At 42.3% G+C, this 26,911-nt stretch overlaps 1 protein-coding gene across 7 annotated transcripts in view; it reads left to right on the top strand.

Annotated features, from left to right (window-relative positions):
- The window catches only part of LOC125484203 (ergothioneine biosynthesis protein 1-like), a 57,607-nt gene that overhangs the window by 5,102 nt on the left and 25,594 nt on the right, over positions 1 to 26,911 (top strand). For 6 of the 7 annotated variants that reach the window (XR_007263047.1, XR_007263045.1, XR_007263046.1 and 3 more), the window contains 9 exons: positions 1,049 to 1,117; positions 5,258 to 5,398; positions 7,000 to 7,126; positions 9,899 to 10,016; positions 13,818 to 13,981; positions 16,963 to 17,143; positions 18,329 to 18,479; positions 21,445 to 21,534; positions 25,941 to 26,105. Coding sequence is in view for 4 of the 7 variants with exons in the window: in XM_048601970.1 (XP_048457927.1) it covers positions 1,049 to 1,117; positions 5,258 to 5,398; positions 7,000 to 7,126; positions 9,899 to 10,016; positions 13,818 to 13,981; positions 16,963 to 17,143; positions 18,329 to 18,479; positions 21,445 to 21,534; positions 25,941 to 26,105 (1,206 nt within the window). In the remaining 3 variants the exon portion in view is untranslated. The remainder of the gene's footprint in view (positions 1 to 1,048; positions 1,118 to 5,257; positions 5,399 to 6,999; positions 7,127 to 9,898; positions 10,017 to 13,817; positions 13,982 to 16,962; positions 17,144 to 18,328; positions 18,480 to 21,444; positions 21,535 to 25,940; positions 26,106 to 26,911) is intronic. The other variant, XM_048601967.1, reaches the window with a different exon arrangement.

Genomic DNA, 26,911 nt, shown 5'->3' with positions numbered 1-26,911 from the left:
GTACTGGTCTAAAAATGTAAAGGCACTTGGAGCTAAATTGTAGACAGTTCGGTGGAACTGGACTGAGCCTCTCTCAGGCTGACACAGATTCTGGCAGGAGCAGACATGAGAGATTTTCTGTCACTGATTGGGGTTGAACCTAATTGTGAAAAGGTGGTGACCAAAGACAGAGAGATTGTCCTGGATCCTACATCAATTCTTGGAATTGTTGAGAATTGTAATGTGGCGGACATCGAGACTGGACTGTACATCTGTCAAGAGAGTCATACCATTTTGAATCTCCAGTGTGCTGAAATGATCAGGACCACAGGCCCAAAGGCTTCTCTCAAAACTTACAGAGAATGTTTAAACATTAAACAGTATTCCTTTAAATTGATCAAAGCAATCTACTAAAGTGTTCACGTTTAATAATGTGCAGAGGAGGAACACCAGTGATGTGCAGATGGCAGGACCTGGTTACAAACTCCAGTTAAAAATGTTGATTTATATCGTGCTAAGTTCGTTCTTTAGTTGTCAGTAAATCTTAATCAAATTTACCATTACTGTAGCAAGATCTGCCCTGCTGACTGGCAACAATTGTAGTTTCTACCTGAAATACCTGTGCTCTGGGTGGCCATGCAGAGGAAATATAGCGTGGAGTGCCAAGGCAGGAAGATGGAATTTCAGTTCCTGGTTAGTGCTGATTTAATTTGTGTGCGTTGCTGTGCAGTAGTTCAAACACAATGACCGGCTTCAGCACCCTGAATCTGTATTCTGGACATGATGGAAAAATCCAGTCAGAGTTCCTGCACCTGATTAGTGTCCAAATACCGAATCCACTATGATGCCTTCCATGCTTCACTGCACTTGATGGGCTGAATGGCCCCCTTCTGTACTATAAGGGCTTTCTGAGTTTTCAGACTTGCCGAGAAAGAATGACATTTCTAGGCAGTTGCACCTCAGGAAGAGTAAGCACCTTCAAGATGGGAAGTGAAAAAATAGGGCTTGAAAATAAATCTGACCAATTTAAAGCGACTTGTTTCACAAGCTGTTGCTTTGTATCCCACAGGAACAAGTGAATCCCAGTTTAGAAGCTCTGTTTGAGACGGGAGTGGATGAGATGTCCTGGGATGACACGGTGTGTGGAACATTTTCATTTACAGGGAGATGTGGACTTTCTGAAATTTTCTATTGAAATAATCTCAAATACATAGACTGGGTAACCAATAGAAGTTTGTTCCTTCAGTGAGCACAGTGAAGATGGAGGTTTAGGCCATCTGTGTTTTCTTGTGTCACATTAATTTTTTCTATAGTTTCCTCCTTTTTAACTTACTGTTTGGTTCTAAAAGCATTACCTTTCTAACCATAGAAACCATAGAAAGGTCACGGCACAAAAAAAAAATCACACCTCATCATGTCTCATATTGATTCCAATAATTTGCCTACCATTGAGTTTAGACTGACTAATAATTATCTGGGATATAACTCACACCCTTTTTGAATAATGGCATAATGTTTGCAGACTTCCAATTCTCTGGTACCTTGCCTGTTCCTAGAGAGGATTAGATAATGATTCTCAGAGCATCTGCTATTTCCTCAAGCCTAGGATACCATTCATCTGGCCCTGGTTATTTAACTACCCTGTACTTTCCTTCTTATTATACTTATTTATCTGATATTTCATGTTCCTTCTCTTTAACTGGAATATATGCATCATCTGTCTCCTTTGTGAAGACAGAGACAAATACTCATTTAGAATCCTGCTCACATCTTCTGCATCCATGTACAAGTTACCATCTCCATCTTTGGTGAACTCAGCCCTTTCCTTGGTCATCCTCTTGTTCTTATATTACTGATAAAACACCTTTGGATTTTCATTAATTTTACTGCCCAATATCTTTTGCTGTCCTCTCTTTGATTTCCATTTACACTTCATCCTGCTCCTTTTATACTTCTGTAAGCTTCCTAAAGTGATACATGTTGAAATTGTCATAAGCTCTATTTTTCTGCTTTGTATGCTTCTTGATAAGCAGGGGACTTGGGACGTGGCCATACTACTCTTTCTCTTTGTGGGGACATGTCCAGCCACTTTCGAAAGCCTCCCATTGATTTGCCAGAGTGTGGTGCCATGGTCATTGGCAGAACCAGAATTAGAACTGCAAGTAGCCAGAACCAGAACTGGACCAAGTGCCCATTTTTCATGTATTTGTCTGGATTGTTGGCATTGCCGGCTTATTTAGTAACGCAACGGACCATGACAAATGCAATTGTCTTCCTCTTGCTGAATCCACAGATATGCAGAACTGGGTTTGGAATAAAATATCGAAACTATTTCTTTTGCCAGGTTATTGTCTCCTATGTTTTGACCAGCAGTCACCAAAGAGATGAATAACCTGATGTTAGATAACACCGGCAGTCATTAAATATATAATTGTTAACACAGCTTCATTCTTTTACTTCAAAAGCTGGATGGTCAAATATGTCAAAATTTCACCGCCAAACATTCTAACTAGTCTAGTAAATTTTGACCTTGAGTGTATTAACAAAATTGATGGCAGGCTGACTGAATGCTTTATGTACATTGCAAGATCATACAGTGTGTCACCATTGCAAGGCATGTCATGGTCAGCAAGGCATGGTGACATCAAAATGTGTAGATTATCAGCACTGGAAAGAAATCTGACAGGCTGTGAAAAGCTACACAGATTAGCAAACAACATTAACTCAAGCAAGGTTCCTTAGTTTCCAGAATAAGTGAATTAATTACAGTGAAATCACACCTAGCCAAACTTTGATGATAGGAAATTTCAGTTATAGAATCATAGAGATGTAAAGCATGGAAACAGACCCTTTGGTCCAACTCGTCCATGCCGACCAGATATCCTAAATTAATCTAGCCATATTTGCCAGCATTTGGCCCCTATCCCTCTAAACCTTCCTATTCATGTACCTATCCAGATGCCTTTTAAATGTTGTAGCCTCCTCCACTTCCTCTGGCAGTTCACTCCACATAAGTACCATCCTCTGCATGAAAAAGTTGTCCCTTAGGTCCCTTTTAAATCTTTCCCCTCTCACCTTAAACTTATGCTCTTTAGTTTTGGACTCCCATATCCTGGAGAAAAGACTTTTTCTATTCACCGTATCCATGCCTTTTGTGATTTTATAAATCTCTATAAGGTCACCCCTCAGCTTCTGATGCTCCAGGAAAAATAGGCCCAGCCTTTTCAGCCTCTTCCTACAGCTCAAACTCTCCAACCCCGGCAACATCCTTGTAAAACTTTTCTGAATCCTTTCAAGCTTAACAACATCTTTCCTATAGCAGCGAGACCAGTATTGAACGCAGTATTCCAAAAGTGGCCTAACCAATATCCTTGTACTGTCACAACCTGAGGTTGTCAATTACTCCTGCTGGGGTAGGAGTAGCGAGTAGGAGTAGGAATAGCGAATCTCATGGAATGATGCCCCTGGTAAATCAAAATCCTGCATTGGTTACACCAGAATAGCCAAGCTTCTCACCTGATCATGTTTACCCATCAGAACTAGAGTGTGCACTCAGCAAGCCACCATTAGACATTGAAATCTCCCTGTGGAAGGATCTGCAAAGCCTGCAAATATGGCCAAATCTGTGAAAAAGTTGGAAGTGTTGTTGATTGATGAGTAGGTGATGAGTACTGAAACAGTAAGTGGAAGACCATGGTGTAAATCAAACATTGCACCTAATTGGAGGTTTCATCATCAGTTTGCCTACCATTATGAAACAAGGCAATCATCTTGGAGCAGTTCAATAAGAGACATTCTCCTCAGGGCAAAAAAGTAGATGAGAAAGGCTGTCCTTCCCAAAAATGAAAAAGCTGTGCTGATGTGATTGAAGACAGCTCAGATAGAGAACATTCCCGTCTCTGGCCGAACCCTGCAGGAAAGGAGAGGCACTGTGACAAGGAAGCTGAAACAAGTGCAGTGACAGATGGCTGGACTCATTCAGAGCCAGGCAGGGCACCATCAAGTGTGTGGGAAGTGGTTAGGCTGCAAGGATTTTGCCAGCTAAGACAGATGAATGGTTCCAAAATGACCTCATCCATGTCATAAAGGAGGATGCATAAAGAAGTATTTTTAACGTGCATGAAACCAGACTCTTTCACCATTTTTTGCCATCTATGTTTAAAGCTGAAAGATGTAATGGTGGTAAGCAAAGCAAAGAAAGCATCACTGCTATGGTCTGTGCCAATATGAGTGACACCAGAAAAGATGGTACATCTTGAGAGAGAAAAATCCAGGAGTCCTCATTGCCTCATCAAAGTCAAGGCACCACCACTGCAGCATTAGGCAAAACAAAACCCCACCTAGAGCACCTCCAGCAACCTTTGAGAAATGGATGAAGAAGTTGGGAATGGGACATCCCCAGCTATCACAAAGCACTGCCTAACATGAATATGGAAACAGTTCACTTGAGATTTGACTCTTAAAGATTTTACTGAAGTATGCCGAACTTAAGCTCAAATTAGTGTGGATGATATTATGTATGGCAATTAATAACAGGGTTAAACTGTAACCATCACAATAATGTATTATTTGCACTGCTCCCCACCTCGCTCATCGCAGATGTACTTGCTTTACCTTTCCATTCGGACAGTGAGAGAAAGCAGGTTGTAGGTGTGAGCTTCTGTCCTGACATTTCAGGGAATATCACATCAAGCCTCTAATTCACTGCTGCATAACAAAGCATCCTTGCCATTTACTTCAAAACTCTGATCTTTTATTTTTGAAATTATTCTGTGATTTTCTGTATCACATCCCCTGGATGAGAGTACAGACTCACACCACATAGTTTAAGAGACGAGTTCATTCTTGGTGTGTCTCTGGCTTTTATCCCATGTGTTCCCTGTTAGCCCTGGCTACCTGTTTCATGTGGATTGAGGATTGGGTCAGCACAACCAAGCTGGATTGCTATGATATGTAAATTTTCAGCTAGGCTTATTACTTAGCAATCTCAAGTAGGATTATTGCCCTCATTTAAGTTTTAAGGGCAGTGAAACTAAGACCAGATCTGCACCACTTCCTCATGGTCCCAACTAAATCAACACAATCTTTATGGGCTCTTTACAGAGTATGGAGCATTTATTGAATGATCTGTGAATGCATTTATGAGTCTGCTCCAGGAATATCGAGAAAGCTGTATTCGTAGCTGAGGTCACCTGCAAATGAAAGCTGCATTTGTAAGAACTTTCTTTTTTAACACAATGAGCCTCCATTTTGTCACATGCTGTGTCCATTTCACCAGGAGAATTATCGAATGGGCGGAAGTTTTAACTGGCCCAGTTTGTTGGAGTGCATTGAGTACCGAAGGAAGGTACGGGCCATTGTTCGCAAAGTCATCCAGGAAACTCCGTTGGAACTTCCAGTAACAGTAGACAGTCCTTGGGTAAGTGACTGAAAGCTTTTCAATATCACAGACTAATGGTAAAGTGAGATGGGCACTCTACAAACACAAAATGCGTGCTGGGTAATATGAAAAGAGGAAATACCAGGAGATCCCTCAGAGATTTGGGGTCAACGAAAACATAAAATGAAATTCCTAAAGCCAAGTTGGGATAAAATCTAGGATATTCCCCTCTGATTTCTTAAGGCGGAAAAGCAAGTTCCATGTGATCTATTGGTTGTCACATGGCAACTTTGCATGTGGTTGTGCTACACAGGAGAGGAGGGTGCTTTGTGAGAGAGTTTAAGGCATTGCTTTACTATTGCATCTAACCTGTACTGTCTGTAGCCTGCGAGCATTCAGTCGGTAAGTGTACAAGGTGCCTTCCGCTCCATCTACTCTACACAATGTCTGTCTTGGATGCTTGATAGCTTGGTGAAGAGGCAGATTTGCTTTGCATTTGGCTGCGCTATTTCTGACCTGGCAGTGTTTAGTTGTGGCATCTGAACTGGCAACCAATTGCATTCCCTATCACCAGTACACACGGATAAGTGCACCCAAATGTGAACAACAAAACTAATAGAAGCTGCTAGGTGGAAATAAATAATCAAGGAATAAATAATCTGCCTGTTATTTTTAAACAAGCCCTGTTTATAGTCTGGGAAATTAATTGGAGCCACAGTAGGTATTGGCTATTATCTACATTCCTTTTAACAGCATCTTCCTGTGCTTAGTGTGAGATCTTTTGTGCTGTGCTTTTGGTTTTCTCTGTTGTACAATAATTCCCTATTTATGATACTTTCTAATAATATGTTTCAGTTTTAGAGTTTTTGTACAAAGGAACTTTCCTTAAATAACACTGTCAGCCCCTGATGGTGAATTTTTGGTTTAAGCCTTAAGAAGCCAGACAGACTGCTCTTGGTATTATATATCTATGGGCAGAATCTTCCAGTGCCAGATACAGGAGCCTGGTGGAAACTTAAAGAGGCAGGATGATGACAGAACAGAACCCTATCACCCTCCCACCTCCAACAGAATTACATATTGGGTAGAAAGGCCAAGATTCACCTTCCCATGTTTTTCCTGACCGAAGCCTTGAAGTGGTCAATTTAATGATCACTTCAGCGCCTATTTCCATCCCCCGGGTTGCAGCTATTTCAGCTCCAGACAAGGTGAGAGTGTTGGTCACCCAACTGGTTGACAAGGCTGTCACTTAGGGTGAGGTCTGTCAATCTCCACTAATCAGGAGGATGCCTACTGTGAGACATCCCCAGGTCCTTGCTTCCAGGTTAGGTTGAGTTTCACCCCTCCCTCCCCACCTCACCAATTTGGCAGAATCGAGGTTGACTGTGATGCCCTAATAACCAGCAGGATCAGCTCATTCATTACGGATCAGGATGGAAACCAGGGTCTTCCAAGTTGCTATCTCTCAGTTAGAACAAGCTACCAGGAAAATGTGGACCTCTTTCCTAAAGAGCCAAAGTCCAATTTTATTGACAATGTTTCTTGCCCAACGACTACGGTGCATTGAAACAGTGTAATATGCTTGTGAAGCTGGTAACGTTGCAAGGAAAGTCTATCCTAATTCATACCTTTATTTCCAGTGGTCAGTTTTCATGGGACTGGAACACGAGCGAATCCATTTAGAAACTTCATCTGTGCTGATTCGTCAATTGCCAATTCACTTGGTTGAAAGGCCACTAGGTTGGAGATATGCCTCATCAAATAATGGTCAGTACATCTGTCTTGATCACCATTAACATTTCTATGTGGCGCCTACATGTTTTTATGCTGCTTTTATATTTCTAGAGTGACTGGAAATGGGCACGGGGTCCCACAGGATTCTTATTCCCAAACTGTGTCTGACAGCATCAAATCAAGGATATATATCTAGGACTAGAGGGAAGGGGATTCAAACCTCCAGACAATTGTAAATTAGGAGGCAGAGTGATTAAAGGATTCTAGAAATGTATTGTGGCAAACCGATGGTATGTTTAAGGGTAAAATTCAGGGTCATGAAAGTCTGACATGACATGTTTCAGGAAAATAACATAATTGGAATAGTTACATACTGAATGGGGAAATTCAAAAGAACAGGGGGATTTGCAAGTACAAATTCACAAGATATTAAAAACAGCATGGGAATGCAGACACAATCATAAAAATAAACTTAAAGGGTTACTGGTTTTTATTGTAAGAAGGTGAAAATATGAAAGTCAAACTGTCATGTTGCTTCTATGTATAGCCGTAGTGAGGCTATGGTTAAAGAACCGTACAACTTTGGGCTCCATACAAGAGGAAGACCAGGAAAACTGATTCACTATGATGCAGTCTCAGATGAAGAAATAAAAATTAAGAATTTGAAAAGCTATGCCTGTTTTTGTTATATTAAATGGTGTATAAAATTATGAAGCTTTGGGTTGTGGTGCACAATCCCTGTTCCTGGAAGTGGCAAGTTTGGAGGCAGGAAGGGCACACAATTAGGCAGGGTGGTAGTATATCCAAATCCCACTGCCCTCTACCTGCATTATGCTCAAGGCAGAACAGCCCATGGTTGACATTTCTGTCCCCTCACCAATTAAGGCCCATTTAAGGGCCATTCACGGTCATCAGCCCCTGCTGCTGGGATTAATCCAGCTCCAGGCCTGTTGTCAAGCAGTGACATGATTGCTGGCACCCAGAGGGCAGCTTGTTACCTCAGGCAGTGAGGAGGGGAGTCCCTTGAACAGAGGTAATCAGAGCCTCATTGGCCACTGAACGTGAGTTGCCTGCTGGAAGCCAACCCCCTGCCCTTCCATCTGAACCCCCTTCCTATTCTCCCTCTGAGAAACTACAACCCACATCCTTTACCTTTGTCCAGGAATTTCGATGGGTATGCTCTTCCACAAAGGAGGGAGGCAACAGGCCTATTATCGCACCCACCTCTGGGGCTTGCTGAGTCCCAAGAGCGACTGGCCTCTGATTGGCTGGCAGATCTCACAGAGGATAACGTCCGCCCTGGGGTCTTTATTCCAGGAGGAAGGAGGTCTCCTTGCCACTGCCTGAGGCACGTGGTTCAATCAAACTTCCCTGGAATGGCAGCCTGGGACTCTCACTGGCTCTCCAGCCTGCAGGTAACCCTCCATATGCCTCAAGATGATTCTGCTGTTGTTTTCCTGCCATTCAAGAGACGAAGGGAGTGTGGATGCCAGACATCTGCAGAACAATAAACAGCAGAAAGCTTTTGCACAGAGGCTCCTGAAATGGTGGAATACATACCTATACATTCTCCTTCACAAGTACACATGCAGATAGTGATGATTGGACCAGGGTCTAGTTTAACAACTGAACGTTCCTTCTTGTCTTCAGCATTGGCACTGATCCTAGGCCACCATGGGAAAGGCATAGTGATCTCTGGGAAGAAGCAACAACACCTCAAGATGCTCCAGTAATTCCTTGTTGAAGGCCCAATCTCAAATAAGGCCTTCACTGAGATATTTCCTGCTATCTATAGGGCATTTCTGCTCCTTGATCTTTAAAGTTCCTTGCCAGATGAGCAAGAGTTTGTTCTTCCAGAGAGGAAGGGAGAAAGCTTAAAACGATCTAAATCAAAACATGGCATGACTTGCCACGTCATTTCTTCACATCTTAGGAGAAGATTCCTTGAAGACAAGAAACCAATGAGTTTATTGAAATTGATTATAAATAGATCTCTACTGATTTGAGTTTGATGAAAACTCTATTCAATTGAACTATTTCAGTTTAAATCGCTTTAACTTGTGGTCCTAATCCCCAACTCATTCAGGAGGATACTCTCTCAAGATCAATTAAGGATTGTTCTTTGCAGGACGTGGAAAATGAATTGCAGATGGTTTTTACAACTTGAAGTGATTGTGACAAATATGGACAGTTCTAAAACAGCTATTTCTGGCTCGAATTCCCCCTTTTTATCCAGGAACCAGTTATGAAATCCCATCATTCCCACTTTGAGATTGTATAACTCAGCATGAACCACAGGTCAAAGCAAGATTTTTTTTTTCATTGATATTGTCCAATGTCAAGAGAGCACCAGAAGATGATTCCTAATTTGTCAGTCAAGTATATAATTTGATACATTGTAGCCTATTCACTGATTGCGATATGAAGTGTTCCCTTTTGTACAATAAATTAGACTAACAACATAAGGTAGAGGCATGGGGCATCAGTTCAATCTCTCCCGACACAGAGGGGGCACATTTCCCCTTGTGGGAGGTGGCGAGGGAGTTGGTGAGAGGGGCGAATAATTGGGCAAGTTGGCCCTGGAGAAACACTTGCTCCCTGACTAATTAAATACTGGGCAAAAAGGTTTATTGGGAAAACTGAGGAGCTCAAATAAAAACTTAATTTCTGTGATCCAGTTCAAACAATGTGTCATTTTCCAGTTGTCACTATTTCGATGTAGGAGGAATGGAAGACATAGTGAGCAAAGTAAAACTGTACATGCCACAATTATGAAAGTTCTGATTTACAACTTTTTATCTTTAGGATTAGAAGCATTTGACAACCCTCTGATCAAAATCCCAACTTCCCATGCTGCTTATGGAAAACCAAGGAATTTCCCATCTTATGGCTGGGATAATGAATATGGACAGATGACAACAGTGTATGTACACAGATTCCTATTCACAAGGGCAGAACACCTTTATATATTTAAATTGCCCCCAGTGCTCATGTAGAAAGTTCAGCTAAAAACTGAACTTTATAGAAGGAAGGAAATTTGCAAATAATTTGAAAGATGCACTAGAAAGTCAGCTATATATCTTGGAGTGTCGAACTAAAGAACACAGACTTAAAGTAAATGAGAGAGAGCAGATTACAAAGTCAATCCAACATGGAGGTTTTGGTAAATGGAAACAAAGTCCAGGTGCAAATGTTGTGTTGAATAAATCTCTGGAAGGACTGTGGGATTTTATTGTTCCAGGTATTCTTTAAATGTGGATACCGCTAGCTTCATTCATTTCCCATTCCTAGTTGCCCTGTGAAAACTGTGCGTATGAATCCCTGGGGCTGAATCATACATTTTATTGGCTAAGTCTGAATGGCATTGAGTTTCTTGAAGGTTTTTCATTGTGAAGTCTAATGAGTTCTCTCACTGTACCTTATTAAACTCACTGTATTAACTAACTACCTTAACAATGGTGTTGTCCCATCCGATTCCAGCCACATCTTATCACTTATCCTTCTCAGAATAACTCACCATTCAGTGGATATTCTCCACAAAACCAGCATCCCTTGCACCCACACCATCTTGAAAGGCCACTCTGCTCCCTGATAAATGTTGGCAATCCAGCGTTGCCCCTCACCAACAAGATCGTGGCACAGACAATATGGCTGACACTCTCTCACAAGTACAACCCCATTCTCTCACTCAAGTTGCTGCTTAACCACTACACCACACACTTTACCGGTCTGTAACTGCATCCCGTCTGAACATTGTCTCTAAGTCAGCACTACCCTGTCCCCAGTACCTCCATTACACCCACAGTTTGTCATTGTCCAGTCGGGGAACATCACATACAGGCAAGCAAACAGGCAATCCAAACATGAACATTTACTTACAGAAAGCAAAAGATAAAGCAGTCACAAACAAAACCAATAGGGGCTGACTTTTGCCTCAACAATGCAAACCAATTGTTGGCGTGATGGCCAATAACTGTTTTACTGTCCACAGTGGTCTGTGCACCCAGCTCTCATTTATGGAACTGGTTGTCAGTGAAGTTCTGTCTGGTTTGTAGTATCCAAAACAACTGAGCTCTGTCATTAACAAGGACAGCTTCCCTCTCCCCAGTGTGCTTGCCCTCCTCCTTGGAAGAGTGCTCCCATTTCCCCAGTTCCTCAGCACATCGCCTCAATCCCTGCTGCAATCATACAGAGCACAGCAGGCCAGGGTGATGTGACACACGCTGTCCAGACTATACTGCAGGGCCCTTCCAGACCGTGCCAAGCAGCAGAACCGCATCTTCAGCAGCCCTACTTTCTATTTCACCATTGCCATGGTAACAGGCATGGGCAGCATTGAATCTGCAGTCCATATTCTGTAATGGAGTCATCGTTCATGGTTGTAGTATGTGGCTTTTGTCCCAGTAACTAGCTTTGTAGAGTGCTGCAGGATGTAGGAGGCCTGGCAGCTGCCAAGGCAATGGGCACAACACCTTCAGCAAATGGTAATAGTGATCACAGATTGCCTGGACTTTATTGGAAAGGAACCCCTCCGTGTCGATGAACAGTGCAGTGTTGTGATCCGGCCCTCTCAGTGTGAATGAGTGCAATCGATGGCCCCTGCAATTGGGGAACACAACTAAGTTCCTGAATCCTGCGAGTGGAGCTAAGAAATTGCAATGGGCATCCAGCAGTAGTTGCAGTTATTTATGAGCCACCAAATAATAGTGGCATTACGGAGTATGGGATAAATCAGCAGATCAGAGAAGCACATAGCATGGACAGCACAGTAATCATAGGTGACTTTAATCTGCATAGAGACTGGGCAAACCAATTGAGCATCAAAGCTTGGAGGGCAGGATTCTGGAGTGTGTTAGGGATGGTTTTCCAGAGCAATACATTTGAGGAACCAACTAGAGGACACGCCATTTTAGACCCAGTAGTATGTAAAGGAATAGGGATAATTAATAATCTTTCTGTAAGAGAAGCTTTAGGAATGAATGACCACCATATTTTAAAATGCTCACTATGTTGAAAGAATTTTGGAAGATAATCGCCAATGTGTCAGCTTTCTTTATAGCCACCTCCTGCAACACTCAAGGATGTAGACTGTCGGATTCTGGTGATTTATCACCTTTCAGCCCCATTACCTTATACAATATAATCTTCCTACTAATCCTAATTTCCTTCAAATCCTCATTTCTTAGCCACTTGGATCTCCAGTTCTGTGAGATTATTCCTATTCTCTGAGTAAGGATTCTCGGTATCTGTGGTGCTGCACAAAACCTGTGTGCAACTACCTTCTATTTGATTTCTCACACTAAACTCTTATGTGGAACTTTATCAAAAGCTTTCTGAAAATCCAACTGCACCACATTCACATCTTAGAAGGATTGCTACACTTCAAAACAAATTAGTCGACTGTGAAGCTTTTTTGGAATAGAGCCATAGAGTTGTACAGCGTGGAAATAGACCCTTCGTTCCATGCCAACCAGACATCCCAATTTGACCTAATCCTATTTGTCAGCATTTGGCCCATATCCCTCTAAAACCTTCCTACTCATATACCCATTCAGCTGCGCCCCTCATGATTTTATAAACCTTTATGAAGCCACCCCTCAGTCACCAATGCTCCAAGGAAGAAAGCCCCAGTCTATTCAGCCTGTCCCTATAACTTCAACTTTCCAGACCTGGAAACTTCCTCGTAAAACTTTTCTGCACCCTCTCAAGTTTAACAACATATTTCCTGTAGAAGGGTAACCAGAATTGCTTGCAGTACTCTTAATGTGGTCTCACCAATGTCCTGTACAGGTGTAACATGACATCCCAACTCCTATAATCAATGTTCTCACCAGAGAAGGCCAGCATACCAAATGCCTTCTTCACCACCCTGTCTACTTGCAACTCCACTTTCAAGGAACTATGTACTTGCACCCCTAGGTCTCTGTTCAGCAATACTCCCCAGGGCCCTACCATTAACTGTATAAGTCCTGCCCGGTTTGTCTTACCAAAATGCAACACCTCACATTTATCTGCATTAAACTCCATTTGGCACTCCTCGGCTCAATGGCTCATCTGGTCAAGGTCCCATTGGACTCCGAGGCAATCTTCTTCACTGTCTACTACACCACCTATTTTGGCATCATCTGCAAATGTACTAACCATACCTCTTATATTCACATTGAAATCATTTATATAAATGACGAAAAGCAGTGGGCCCAGCACCGATCCTTGTGGCACACCGCTGGTCACAGGGCTCCAATCCGAAAAGCAACCCTCTACTACCACCCTCTGTCTCTTCCCTTCAAGCCAATTTTGTATCCAATTGGATAGCACCCCTTGGATCCCATGTGATCTAACTTTACTAACCAGACTGCTATGCGGAACCTTGTTGAACACTTTGCTGAAGTCCATATAGACAACGTCTACTGCTCTGCCTTCATTAATTTTCTTTGTCACCTCTTCAAAAAAAATCAAGTTAGTTAGACACGATTTCCCACACATAAAGCCGTGTTAACTGTCCTAATCAGTCCTTGCCTTTCCAAAACATGCAAATCCTGTCCCTCAGAATCCCCTCCAACAATTTATCCACCACTGATGGCAGGTTCATTGTGAGGAAATTTTTAGAGACACCATATAGATACAAATTCTTTCTTTAATCTTAGGACATTATATATTATGTTAGAGGTACTATATAAAATATAAGTTATTGTTGTTGTAACTGATTTGAATTGCAATCCCATAGTGTCCCAGAGTTTGAAGCCAGCAAATACCTAATAACGAATGGGGAATATCTGAAGTTTGTGCAGGCTGGAGGATATGGAAAGAAAATTTACTGGACCAAAGAAGGCTGGGAGTGGAGGACGTTCCGTCAGGCGCATCATCCTACATTCTGGGTCTGTACGAAAGGTATAAACCACTTGTTTCTCTTTCAATAATCATTTCCCACAATAATCCAATACATTCTTTGAACCCTTGAATACCATCAAGAGGCAGATCCCAAGACCAGAAATTGTACATTGGTCTTAATTACCCAAGGAAATGTACAACGATAATTCTAACAGTACTTTTGTTTGGAAAGTACTTTTAAATATTCCTGAATTCATGGTCTTGTATCCTTGGATCATAGGTGCAGGTTACACCTTGCTGTCATTCTCCTGGGGGAAGTTAGCAAAACAGCCCCTGATACAAAAGGGAAGTTCTAGAAATGGCAGAAAGCTCAGTCAAAGTCTGAAGGAGAAAAAGATGTTATTAAATAACAACATAAGAACTAGGAGCAGGAGTAGGCCATCTGGCCCATTGAACCTGCCCCGCCATTCAATAAGATCACGGTTGATTTTTCGTGGAGTCAGCTCCACTTACCCGCCTACTCACCATAACCCTTAATTGCTCTGCTGTTCAAAACTCTATCTATCTTTGCCGTAAAATCATTCAACGAGGAAGCCTCAACTGCTTCACTGTCCAGGGAATTCCACAGATTTACAACCCTTTGGGTGAAGAGATTCCTGTGGAATTCCCTGCCCAGTGAAGCAGTTGAATGCCATATCATATCAAAAGTTAACGCATAACCTTCTTTGAATGAATACATCCAAACGTGTATTATATATTTGATGCAGGGTGCAATTTTTCTGCCTTGAAACCTTACTTTGTGCAGTCGCAATTCGCAGCCACGCAATTCTGTCAGTACTTATAAATTTAAATCATGTCAACATTTCCCACATAGTTTTCCTTTGTCAACTGTCACATGGTGACTGAATCAATGGTTCATTTCTGAAATCTCTCTCCCAAATCAATTTGCATTTCCTGTGTTGAGAAAAAACTGTATTCAGTGTTCAATTAACTCATTTAAAAAAAAAGTGGAAGAATCAAATCTGCCTAGTTCCACAGTCAACAGTGCGTGAAATTACCAGCGATGCAGTATTTGAAAAATTAAATACAGCTGACCTGTAAACTGGTCACCAGTATGTTATGAGGGCAGGTTGAATTGTCAGGGTAAATTCCATGATTCCAGCCTCATTGTGGGGAATGCACACAGAGACGGAGCATGGAGTGAAGATGGAGGCTGCAGTATTGTAGTCTGATTAACAACAATAAAATAATAACACTGAATATGTGCCTCTCTGTCAGGAGTATGAAGTTGCACCAATGCCTCTATTGTTTAGTTAGTTATCAAATCAATATTCATATTCTTTTATCACCTGAGAGATAGAAGCCTTATTTAAAATATACTTGAGGTAGTTCATAGAACCCCAACAGTGTGGAAACAGGCCCTTCGGCCCAACAAGTCCACACCAACCCTCAGAGCGTCCCAGCCAGACCCATCCCCCTATAACCCACCTAATCCACACATCCCTGAACACTACGGGCAATTTGGCATGGCCAATCCACCTAGCCTGCACATCTTTGAACGGTGTGAGTAAACCGGAGCACTCGGAGGAAACCCACACGGACCCGGGGAGAATGTGCAAACTCCACACAGACAGTCGCCCGAGGATGGAATCAAATCCAGTTCTCTGGTGCTGTGAGGCAGCAGTGCAGATGAGGAGGGTGAGGAAAATGAGACTACTTTTGATTTACATTGTGTTATTCAACTTTGAATATAAAAATATCAGCAAGGCATGTAAATATTATCTGTGTGTGTTTGGTGAGGAACATTACATCAATGTGCAGCCTGCACCTGTGTTACTAGGCTACAGCACGTCTGAATATAAATTCAGAAAGATTCAAGGGCACTTTTCAACCAGAAGCATCAATGGCATTATTGTTAGATATTTCTTTTAAGTTCTAGAATTTCTGTATGATCAGTAAGTGATTACCCTCCTGCACTATATTCCGCACTGGTGGATATTCACTGTCTATTTTGTCTCATCTGCTCACATTTTCTCAGGCTTTCCCCTGGATGGTAGTTGCCTAACGCACAGCCTAGTTCCACAGGAAAAAAGATGGTTATTCCAGGCCATTGTTTCAGCCAGCTCGTATCTACAACAATCCAAAACAAATCCCACTGCCTAGTTCTCTCTCCATAACCTTGCATTTTCCTCACCTTTAAATATTTATAGAGTCATAGAGTCATACAGCATGGAAACAGACCCTTCGGTCCAACTCATCCATGCTGACCGTGTTCCCAAACTAAATTAGTTCCATTTACCTGCATTTGGCCCATAGCCCTCTGAACCTTTCCTATTCATGTACCTATCCAAATGTCTTAACTATTGTAATTTAACCTTTGAAAGATGTAATGGGTCTTTGTTTCAAGTACTTTCTGTGGCAAAACATTCCAACAACCCACAAAGTCAGATACTTGCTGGTGGCCAATTGGGCTATTTCAAACACTGTCTATTCCAAGGGTAAATAATTTAAAGCTGCTCATCATGATTCAGTAAGCTGTAATTCAGTCAGTTTCCTAATAGCTGAGCCAGGGACGGCATCAGGCTACTGGTTCCTAATCATAAGATCGGGGGTTTCAAATTTTAATCCTTAGCTTTTGCTGACCGAGCTGCCTTTGGTAAGAATGGCACAAAGAGGATAAGGACTGGGAAGCCATATTAAAGCTGATCCATGCAAAAGAGTCGGAGCAGTCAGGATTCTCTTTGGTTACCCTCTGTTGGCTCACTTCTGGAACATGTGCACATGTAAATATTGGAGGAACCCAGAATCTCTCTCAGCTGTGACCACCCTCATATTGCAAAAGCCAGACAGCTCTCACAATCAAAACTCTCAAAATAAATGCCCACTTGACTAAGGTAACAGAGAATTGTCCGTGTCAGTCACTCAATAGACTAGCAACCTCAAGAGGGGAAAACAGGAAAAGATGGATATGAAAGATTCCTTTTATGGTGTAAAATGTAAGGACCATGCAATTAAGTATTTTAACATTTAACTTTGCATAGGATGCAAGTCTGGCTGTGGAGCAGCCCTTGCAAGTTATTCTCATTGTCAACCAGATAAAGCCACTAAAATCACTAGAGAAGCGAACTGCACAGAAGAACATCCGAGCGGCAAACAGAACGGATGGTGTTTGAATGGTGTTGAAGAGGTCATCTCTGTTGAGGAAAGATTGCCAGAGTACAGGTAACTGCAAGAGTACAGGTGTATCTAAAACTCCTGGATGAATCTGTGTTGTGCAACCAGAGGTCAATAAATAGAATAATCTGATCTTCCTTGGGATATGGTCATTATGATGTATTTCCATTTATTGGCCCGGATTTTCTGCTGGACATGCAGTTGTGGGAAATGCGTGTGGAGAATGTTAGGAATTTCCATCGTAGCACACACCAAAAAATTGTCCAGGAAATTTAATTTTCCAATGGGCAATTCCTCTTTGCCTGGAACTCACTTGGTTCACTAATGCCCTTTAGAGAAGGAAACTGCCATCCTTACCTAGTTTGGCCTACACGTGGCTCCAGACCCACAACAATGTGGTTGACTCTTAACTACCCTCTGGGCAATTAGGGATAGGTATTAAATGCTGGCCTAGCTGGCAAAGCCCTCATCCCATGAAAGAATTTTTTAAAATTTGGAAGTATCCTTTTAAATGGGAAACTTTAGGGTGTTCTGATGAAATTAAGTAAAATTCAGGAAGAGTTGCACTATTAAATACATATTCAAATCCCTGAGTAACTGTTAAACCGACCCCATATTTGCCTTACACTCTCCAACCTACAATTCCCTAGAACATTTAATCCCCCAGACCGTAACTCTACACTGCCAGGAACCTAACAACCACCGGAAACCAGGCCCCTCTTCAATCTTTGTGAGATTTCCACTCCTGGGAAAATCCGCCAGTTGTTATTATTGAGATACTGTGTCCCGGCCAGAATCCAGTGTTTTCACTGAAAGTGTGATGTGCACCCTGTCTGTCTCCACGCGTTCCCAGGCAGAGGCCTTACTGATGCCCACAATCATTACAGCATTCAGAGGTTGACTGTACATCTGATTAGAAAAGTTACCTTGTTGATTTAGGAGATTGAGAGAAAAGGACAAATTTTAGCCTAAATTGTTAAGTAAGTTGCCTGACCCCTTATCTGTCCCTAGTTAAAATGGCAGGAATTGACCTTAATGTTTCTCGGGTCAGGAAGAAGAGAATTAGCCAGATTTGCCAGTACTAATTACTATCACAAGAGTATTTATTTGAATGAGGTACCAGTTCTCTAAGGAATGAATGCTTTCAAAAGAGAAAGGAAGAAATTGTGGGAAGAAGATGTTAAGGAGATTAAGTCAGAATCTGGGAGATTCAATCTGTATTAATTCCTGCAGGTACAGAGCTATGTTTGATATCCTCCCAATGCCCTTGGACTGGCCAGTGGAAGTCAACTATCATGAAGCAAAAGCATTTTGTACGTGGAAAGGCAGCGGACACCGCCTCCCAACAGAAGCTGAGCATTATCTAATGCGTGCTGGCAGCCAGGTATTCAGCCCAGCCCATTTTAGATGTTGAGTACAGCCTGTTTTAGAAATGCGTTTATTTTCATGAACTCTTCTCACTGGAACATCGTGGGGAAATGCTGTGTAAAAAGATCTTCATTTCAAACTTTTGGTACTGTGCAACCTTCAGCTCATTAGGCTATTCAGCTCCCTACAGGCTTCCCTCTGTAATAAGGGAAAATATCTAATGGGGATTAACTTCATGATATTTTTGTGTTTGGGCGAAGAGGCAAAGTAGCCTTGAGTTAGTTTCATTGTAACTATGTCACATGCCAGTGATACAATAATGTGTTTCAATTTGGTTTATATCTTCTAATCGTATATTTTGCAAAAATAGAGATTTTACAAACATATTGTTAAAAGTGCTGAACTCAAGTTGTCCTTACAGAGTTCCTCTAAAAGCTCAGGAGGGAAAGATGACACTGTGTTGAGTCACAAAGATTCAGAATATCCCAAGTACTCTGTCTCCGTTTGTGTGTAGTTGATCAAAGCAAGAGTGTAAAGGGATACCACGGCTGCCCGCAGTTCTGCTATGACTGAAGCAGGGATGTGCGAGGGTATAATCTGCCAGTGTTCCTCCTTCTGCAATCGGCGAAGTCAGAAAAGGCCAATAACACGAGTCAGACCAGCACGTGTTAGTCATATGTTTTACTATTTTTTGCTTATAATGTCTGTTTTCAAAGATTGAATCACTTGATAAAGACACAACAGCGTTTTCCGCTGGGAATTGTCCATCAGCCCAGGTGTGTTGAATTTGGGAGCTTGTTGTGTGGTGTGTTTTACTGCTTTAGTTTTGCAGCTGTGAACTGACAGTTGGTTAATCAGACATGGTAACATTATATTGTGGTTCTCAAGTACCCAGTGTACTAAGTGTAACACTTTGTGATCTTTTGATACAAAATCCTTTTTTTTAAAACCAGTGTGTGACTCTTCTAATCTCTGGTATGATTGTATCATCAGAATTCTCTATGTAACTATTTCTGTGCACTGTTTGATTGCAGCTTCTACATTATGTCTGTCTCCATTTCTTTTGGCCTCAGTTCTTAGTGCATTATTTCCCCCTTTCCTACCCTCCAGTGATTGGGCAGCATTTACATCTCTCCTACTGTGTCCATTATGCATCTTTAATTCCATCCAGACATCACCACTGTCTGCCTTCTCACTGACCTGCTCTTATCCCGGACATGAATGCTGCTTGGTTAAAGCAGCAACTACACTTTGGGCATTTCTTAGAATTCTCTGTAAGATCCATTCAGTCACCAACTGATGCCTCCTGCAAACACCAAATCCAAATGCCCTGTCATCCTTTCTTGCCCATTTCCCGATCCAGTGCACCTGCTGGGTTATCTATCCATCCTCCATCCCAAGCAACCAACTCACTCACTCACTCACGACTGTCCTTTGGATTCTGCCATTCCTCTCTGCTTTTCTCTCTAGAGTGCTTGTTTGTTCATGAACGAGGCTTTTATCCCTTCAATATATTCTGAACAAATGCATTGGCGTCCTGGTTTTGATTGAAATATGCCCCCCATGCTGGTCATTGCCCTGGATATTCCACCCTCAAGTCCAAGAGGATGGATGCTGACAGGATATTGAGAGAAGAACTAGGGAACACAGTTTTAGAATCACAATGCTCCTTCAGAAGTAAACTTGAGGTGATGGTTGACTTCACTGGGTCCTGCAATTTTCCAATTCCAGTGACAGCATTTACTAACTATATCAACACACAATGTAAGTTGGGTACCTAGGATTAGTTAGCTGGAATAGGAATCTTGGGAGGCGGTATCTCCCCATTATGGATAAATACTGCAGTAGCCTGGAAATAGCAAGGCCTATCAAATTGCTTACAACAGACTGTGGGTTGAACAGTGCTGAACATTTTGTTTCTATTTGACAGATTATAAGAAAACCGAGTAAAATATATAAAGTTGATAACCAGCCAGTCCTGATCACTGATTTAAGACTTCCTAAGCCAAGAAATGTCAACGTATTTTCCAAAATCTCACATACTCAACAGGGATCTTATACATTCACTACTTCATACCAGCAAAGATGACATTTAAGTTTTGTCCGTAAGTTTAACTATGGTCACAGTGTTGAACAGTAGTCACCATAGAAAGGCCTCATTGACAAGCCCAACCACATTTACATTCACCGATCAAACAAAACAGGAGTGTCTTCCTTGTGCAAGAGTGGGAACCAATCTATCTTTTTCATCCTTCCCTGAGGATATTGAGCACATTAATGCCCTTCTCAGTGACCCAGCTAAGATGAGCTAACATTCCAGGAATTGAACATGGGTCTTTCTCAGTCTATGGGCTCAGTTTCATGTTGGACAGTGTCTTAGCAATGTGATCGTTATTGTCTAAATATAGCCCATATAGTTCCTTGAATATCACCTTTTATCTTTACATAATAACCCATATCACATTGTGGACAGCTCTCGTGATAGTCTGAATCACATTGGATTGGGTCACCGGGATGACTGTAATTTTGGATGATTGTGAACACAGGTCATAACAGAAAGCTGATCTGTCGTCTATTTTCTGTTATCACCCAATGTTAAAATTATTCCAATGACCTCTCTTTGATACTTTTTTTTATTGACTCGTGGGACATGGGTGTTGCTGGCTGGCCAGCATTTATTGCTCGTCCCTAGTTGCCTTTGAGAAGGTGATGGTGAGCTGCCTTCTTGAACCACTGTGTGTCGCCCTGCAGTGAATTGACCCACAATGCTATTAGGGGGAAATTCCAGGATTTTGATCTAGTGACAATGAAGGAACAATGATGTATTTCCACGTCAGGATGGTGAGTGGTTTGGAGGGGAAGGTTGTGTTCCTGTATATCTGCCTCATTACTTTGTTACTTTTATTTGCATGTTCATCTGAATATTGACTCAATATATATTCTTGTCATCCTGATTCCAATCTAATTTGCTTTTCTTGAAGCCTTTGGGAGATAGCATTACTTCTGATCCAATATTTTGTGATGATTTAAAGAAGAAAATTAACATCAACATGGCTTTTGGATCTCCGACGGTAAGTGATATTTATTCCATTTAAATTTGTGCCATATCTCTTAGGGATGCTGAGAACATATTTAGGATGTATTAAAAATGGCAACATGCTAGTGACCTTAAATTAAACTGTTGAATGTGCTTCACTCACTACCGAAGGAAAATGGATCTCACCAATATACTTGTTAAAAATCAGAGAGTTTATGGGATATTTGGATTTCTGCTAATTCCCCGACCCCGAAGTCTCAAATTGTGACATGGATAGACACAAGGTTCAAAAATCAGCTTTAAAATGTTGCCAGGCTTTGTACTGAGTCATTTTCATCTTCCCCACACCTGAAGCTCACCCGAAACTGTGACTGAAGGGACCGCTTATGGTCTCTACTGTGAACACAAGCAAGAATTCATTTAATTTGAGCACTTTATATCATGTCACCTTTGAGAACGTTCAACAGCAACGAGAGATGGACAATAACTGCTGGCCCAGCCAATGACATCTGCATCCTATGTGTGAATAAAAAGCATAGCTTCACTATTTCATGTTCATAATGCTTACACGGAGTATATTTACAGACATTAGCACTTTGTTCTGCGTGTTATTTTTTGTAATCAGGCCATTTTCCATTTCACTCTCCTGGACAGTTTCTTACATTCCAGTGGTTTGCTCTTCTATTCATCTCAATTCGCTATGGTGTACAAAGCTTTGCACCCTGGGAATTTTTTGATTGAATTATATCTGTTGTCTGGTTTCCATTGTGCTGCATCTATTCTGTATTTCCAAACTTTTTCTCTTAATCAGTGCTGCTCAGTCCTGTTCCTGAGTTTACCATTCAATATCAGTCCTTCAAAACTTGATTTAGTTCTTCTGTGTTAATTCTCTTTTCCATTATTAGCTTTATACTGTGGCAACTATTGCCATCATTCAGCCACTGCAAACAAAACAATGGTAAGACTATATAATATAGAACAGAGAAGAGTACAGCACAGGAACGGGCCCTTTGGCCCACGATGTTGTGCTGAACATGATGCTAAATTAAACTAATCCCTCCTACCTGCCATTGGTCCATCCTTTAGATGCTTATCTAAAAGTCCCTTAAAAGCTCCTATTGCATCTGCCTCCAGCACCACCTCTAGCAGCACGTTCCAGACTCCTACCACTCTCTGTGTAAAAACATGCTCCTCACATCTCCTTGGAACTTTCCCTCTCTCACCTTAATTGTATGTCCCCTAGTATTAGACATTTCAAATCTGGGAAGAAGATTCTGACTGTCTGTCTATGTATCTCATAATTTTATAGACTTCTATCAAGTCTCCCTTCAGGCTCCACCAGCCTATAGACAACAACTGAGTTTTTCTAGCCTGTCTTTATAGCTTATACCTTCTAATCTCGGCAGCATCCTGGTAAACCTCTTCTGCAATCTCTCCAAAACCTCCACATCCTTCCTGTAATGTAACGACCATAACTGAATGCAATATATGATATATTTTTAAAATCTGGTGGACAATAAAAGTCTGTTTGGTTGAACAGAACCCCACCTTGGGGGAGGCAATGGCCTCGCGGTATTATCACTGAACTGTTAATCCAGAGACCCAGACAATGTTCTGGGAACCCGGGTTTGAATCCCACCACGGTAGATGGTGGGTTTGAATTTAACAAATATCTGGAATTGAAAATCTAATGATGACTGTGAATCCATTGTCAATTGCTGTAAAAATCCATCTGGTTCACAAATGTCCTTTAGGGAAGGAAACTGCCATCCTCACCTGGTCTGGCCTACATGTGACTCCAGACCCACAGCAATGTGGTTGACTCTTAACTGTCCTCTGAGCAATTAGGGATGGACAATAAATGCTGCCTAGCCGGTGACACCCTCATCCCATAAACAAATAAAGGAAAGGACCTATCTGCCTCCTCAATTTATCTCCAACTTTTATATTTTTCAATTTTATCATTCTTTAGAAAGGCAAATTCAACACACTGAAACTACTTCTTGTTTTCTGTCCTTTATGACAGATTTTTCATCAATGTGCGTGGATCAGCATTGATAACTTACTTCATAATTTTGCAAACTTCAAGTTTGTCACCATAGCACCATTTTTTTCCCAAAGAAATCAAATCCAATTTTAGGATAATTTCTCTTCTGACAAGCATGTTGTCAGTTCACTCATGAAGTTTCTCTAAAAGTAATCGTATTAGTTTTATGTTTAGCTGACTAGTCTGTTTGTAAGTACTTCAGGTGAAAAAGTGGAATTAATATCATCAAAACGGAAACAGTCTTTTGAGGTCAAGTAATCTTTTCTGCTTCCTGATTTTGTTTAAGTTCTTATTTCATAAAGTAGTAACAGAAAAGTGTCCTGATGATGAATTGATGGCAAAATACTTGTGCCTAAGTTAGTTACAGAGATAGTAGGAACCTCCGATGCTGGAGAATATGAGATAACAAGTTGTAGAGCTGGTTGAACACAGCAGGCCAAATCTTTGGTGGTGGGGTCGGATTGCAGATGGCGGAAGTGTCGGAGGATGATGCGTTGGATCCGGAGGTTGGTGGGGTGGTATGTGAGGACGAGGGGGATTCTGTTTTGGTTGTTATTGCGGGGAGGGGGTGTGAGGGATGAGTTGCAGGAAATGCGGGAGACACTGTTGAGGGCGTTTTCAACCACTGTGGAGGGGAAGTTGCGGTCCTTGAAGAACGAGGACATCTGAGATGTACGGGAGTGGAATGCCTCACCCTGGGAGCAGATGTGGCAGAGGCGAAGGAATTGGGAATAGGGGATGGCATTTTTGCAGGAAGGTGGGTGGGAGGAGGTGTATTCTATGTAGCTGTGGGAGTCACTGGGCTTGAAATAGATATCGGTTTCCAGGTGGTTGTCAGAGATGGAAACAGAGAGGTCCAGGAAGGAGCGAGAGGTATTGGAGATGGTCCAGGTGAACTTAAGGTTGGGTGACCCCACTACCAAAGACATTTTTCCCTCCCCACCCTTATCTGCTTTCCGGAGGGACCACTCTCTCCGTGACTCCCTTGTCCGCTCCACATTCCCCTCCAGCCCCACCACACCCGGCACTTTTCCATGCAACCGCAGGAAGTGCTACACCTGCCCCTACACCTCTCCCTCATTCCCATCCCAGGCCCTAAGAAGACCTTCCACATCAAACAGATGTTCACCTGCACATCTGCTAATGTTGTATCCACTGTTCCCGTTGTGGCCTCCTCTACATCGGGGAAACCAAGCAGAGGCTTGGGGACCGCTATGTGGAACACCTACGCTCGGTTCGCAACAAACAACTGCACCTCCCAGTCGCAAACCATTTCAACTACCCCTCCCAATCCTTGAATGTCATGTCCATCCTGGGCCTCCTGCAGTGCCACAACGATGCCCCCCGAAGGTTGCAGGAACAGCATCTCATATTTTGCTTAGGAACCCTGCAGCCCAACGGTATCAATGTGGACTTCACAAGCTTCAAAATCTCCCCTCCCCCTACCGCATCCCAAAACCTGCCCAGCTCATACCCGTCTCCTGAACCTGTCCTCCCACCTATCCCCTCCTCCCACCTCAAGCCCCATCCCCATCTCCTACCTACCAGCCTCATCCCGCCTCCTTGGCCTATCCGTCCTCCCTGAACCGACCTATCCCCTCCCTAACTCCCCACCTACACTCACCTTTACAGGCTCCATCCCCGCCTCTTTGATCTATCTGTCTCCTCTCCGCCTACCTTCTCCTTTATCCATCTTCTATCTGCCTCCCCCTCTCTCCCTATTTATTTCAGAACCCCCTTCCCCTCCCCCATTTCTGAAGAAGGGTCTAGACCCGAAATTTCAGCTTTTCTGCTCCTCTGATGCTGCTTGGCCTGCTGTGTTCATCCAGCTCTACACCTTGTTATCTCTTGTGCCTAACTTACTTGTGGTTGATATTCAACTTCCCTTGGAAATAATGCAATAAGCAAGGATTCTGCAGCCCCAATCACTAACCCAGAATAAATTGCCCTCAATTTGTCACTGTGACAGGTATCTGCCTTAGCTGTCTTCAACTGAACCAAAGCACATGACCATAAGGCAGGTTTGAGGCTCATTTTAATACCCTCTGTTCAAAGTAGTAAAGCTTAATCTATCTGTGTAGCTTCTCTCTTGAGCCAAAGGTACAACACCTTGGTGTACATGTTTTGTCAAAAATGAGCATATTATCAGTCGTCATTTACTTAACCCTTTAAAAATCTAGGCTATTTGAATAATATGTCCATTGAACCTTCTTTTCCCCAGAGTAATCAATTCTAAACTCTTCATTGCCAATTGATGCTTGAAGTAGATATCAATTTGGTTGATCTTTTCTGCACCACTTCCAGTGCCTTGATAACTTTACTGTAGTAGTGGTCAGAATAGAAAACACATTTTAGCTTTGAACATACATTCTTCTCCTTTATGTCCTCTGCAGCCCGTGACTATGTATCCACCCAATGAGGCAGGTTTTCATGATGCATTTGGCAATGTCTGGGTTTGGACAGAAGATCATTTTAATGGGCTTCCAGGGTTTGATACCACGTACCTGTATGATGACTTCTCCAGCCCCTGTTTTGATGGCAGACATACAATAATTCTGGTATGTTCCATGCAATACTTTTCCTTTGTTAGTCTGTTTTATTTAGTTCAGTTCACTGAGTGGAAACAGCGTAGGGGCAATGCGTCAGAACAACCAGCAGGTGACTTACCATCTCCGGTCGTGGTCCTTTACAATGGTAAGCTGTAAGGCGTTTCAGGTGGATATGACTGCACTCTGAAGCAGGCTTGTATAAGTTAGTTTCTAATTATGTCATTAAGAGCCTGATGCAGTTTTCCCCAGAATCTAAATGAGACAAGCTCCCTCAGCTCTCCTGATAGACAACATTCGAGCATTGTCTGGTAAGTGCGAAATGCATGTTTGTGAAGTGAGGAAAAGCAGGTGTGTATCTCTAGGCTCCAGAAAGAAAGATGTAGCCTTCCCTGGCCCAACAACTCCTCCCCTGAACTTCCATCCTTCAAGATCACGCTGACAACCCTTTACTTTCTTTTGAAAGGGCTGCCAGTGTTTTCTATATGTTAAAATGTTCATGGGAGTTTTCCAGACCAATGACCATGACTTCCATGAAGAGCTGTAGAAACACAGGAAAGTGAGCACATAAATCCAAATTTTCCTAGGGTCTCTTTAGCATTTTCATCTAAGTTACGGCAAATCAGTGAGCAAAGGAATCTTCCAATAATCACCGATCCCACGCCCAGCCTTCCTATAAACCTCCTTTCTGCCTACCTCCTTCCCATCAGCCTTCCTGCTCACTCACCTCCTTCCTGCTCACTCACCTCCTTCCCATCAGCCTTCCTGCTCACTCACCTCCTTCCTGCCCACTCACCTCCTTCCTGTTCACACACCTC

Source organism: Rhincodon typus, chromosome 10 (assembly GCF_021869965.1).
Source record: "Rhincodon typus isolate 14 chromosome 10, sRhiTyp1.1, whole genome shotgun sequence".
Taxonomy (NCBI): Eukaryota; Metazoa; Chordata; class Chondrichthyes; order Orectolobiformes; family Rhincodontidae; genus Rhincodon; species Rhincodon typus.
The sequence above is the reverse complement of the archived record's forward strand: the minus strand, read 5'-3'. Positions and strand labels throughout refer to the sequence as shown.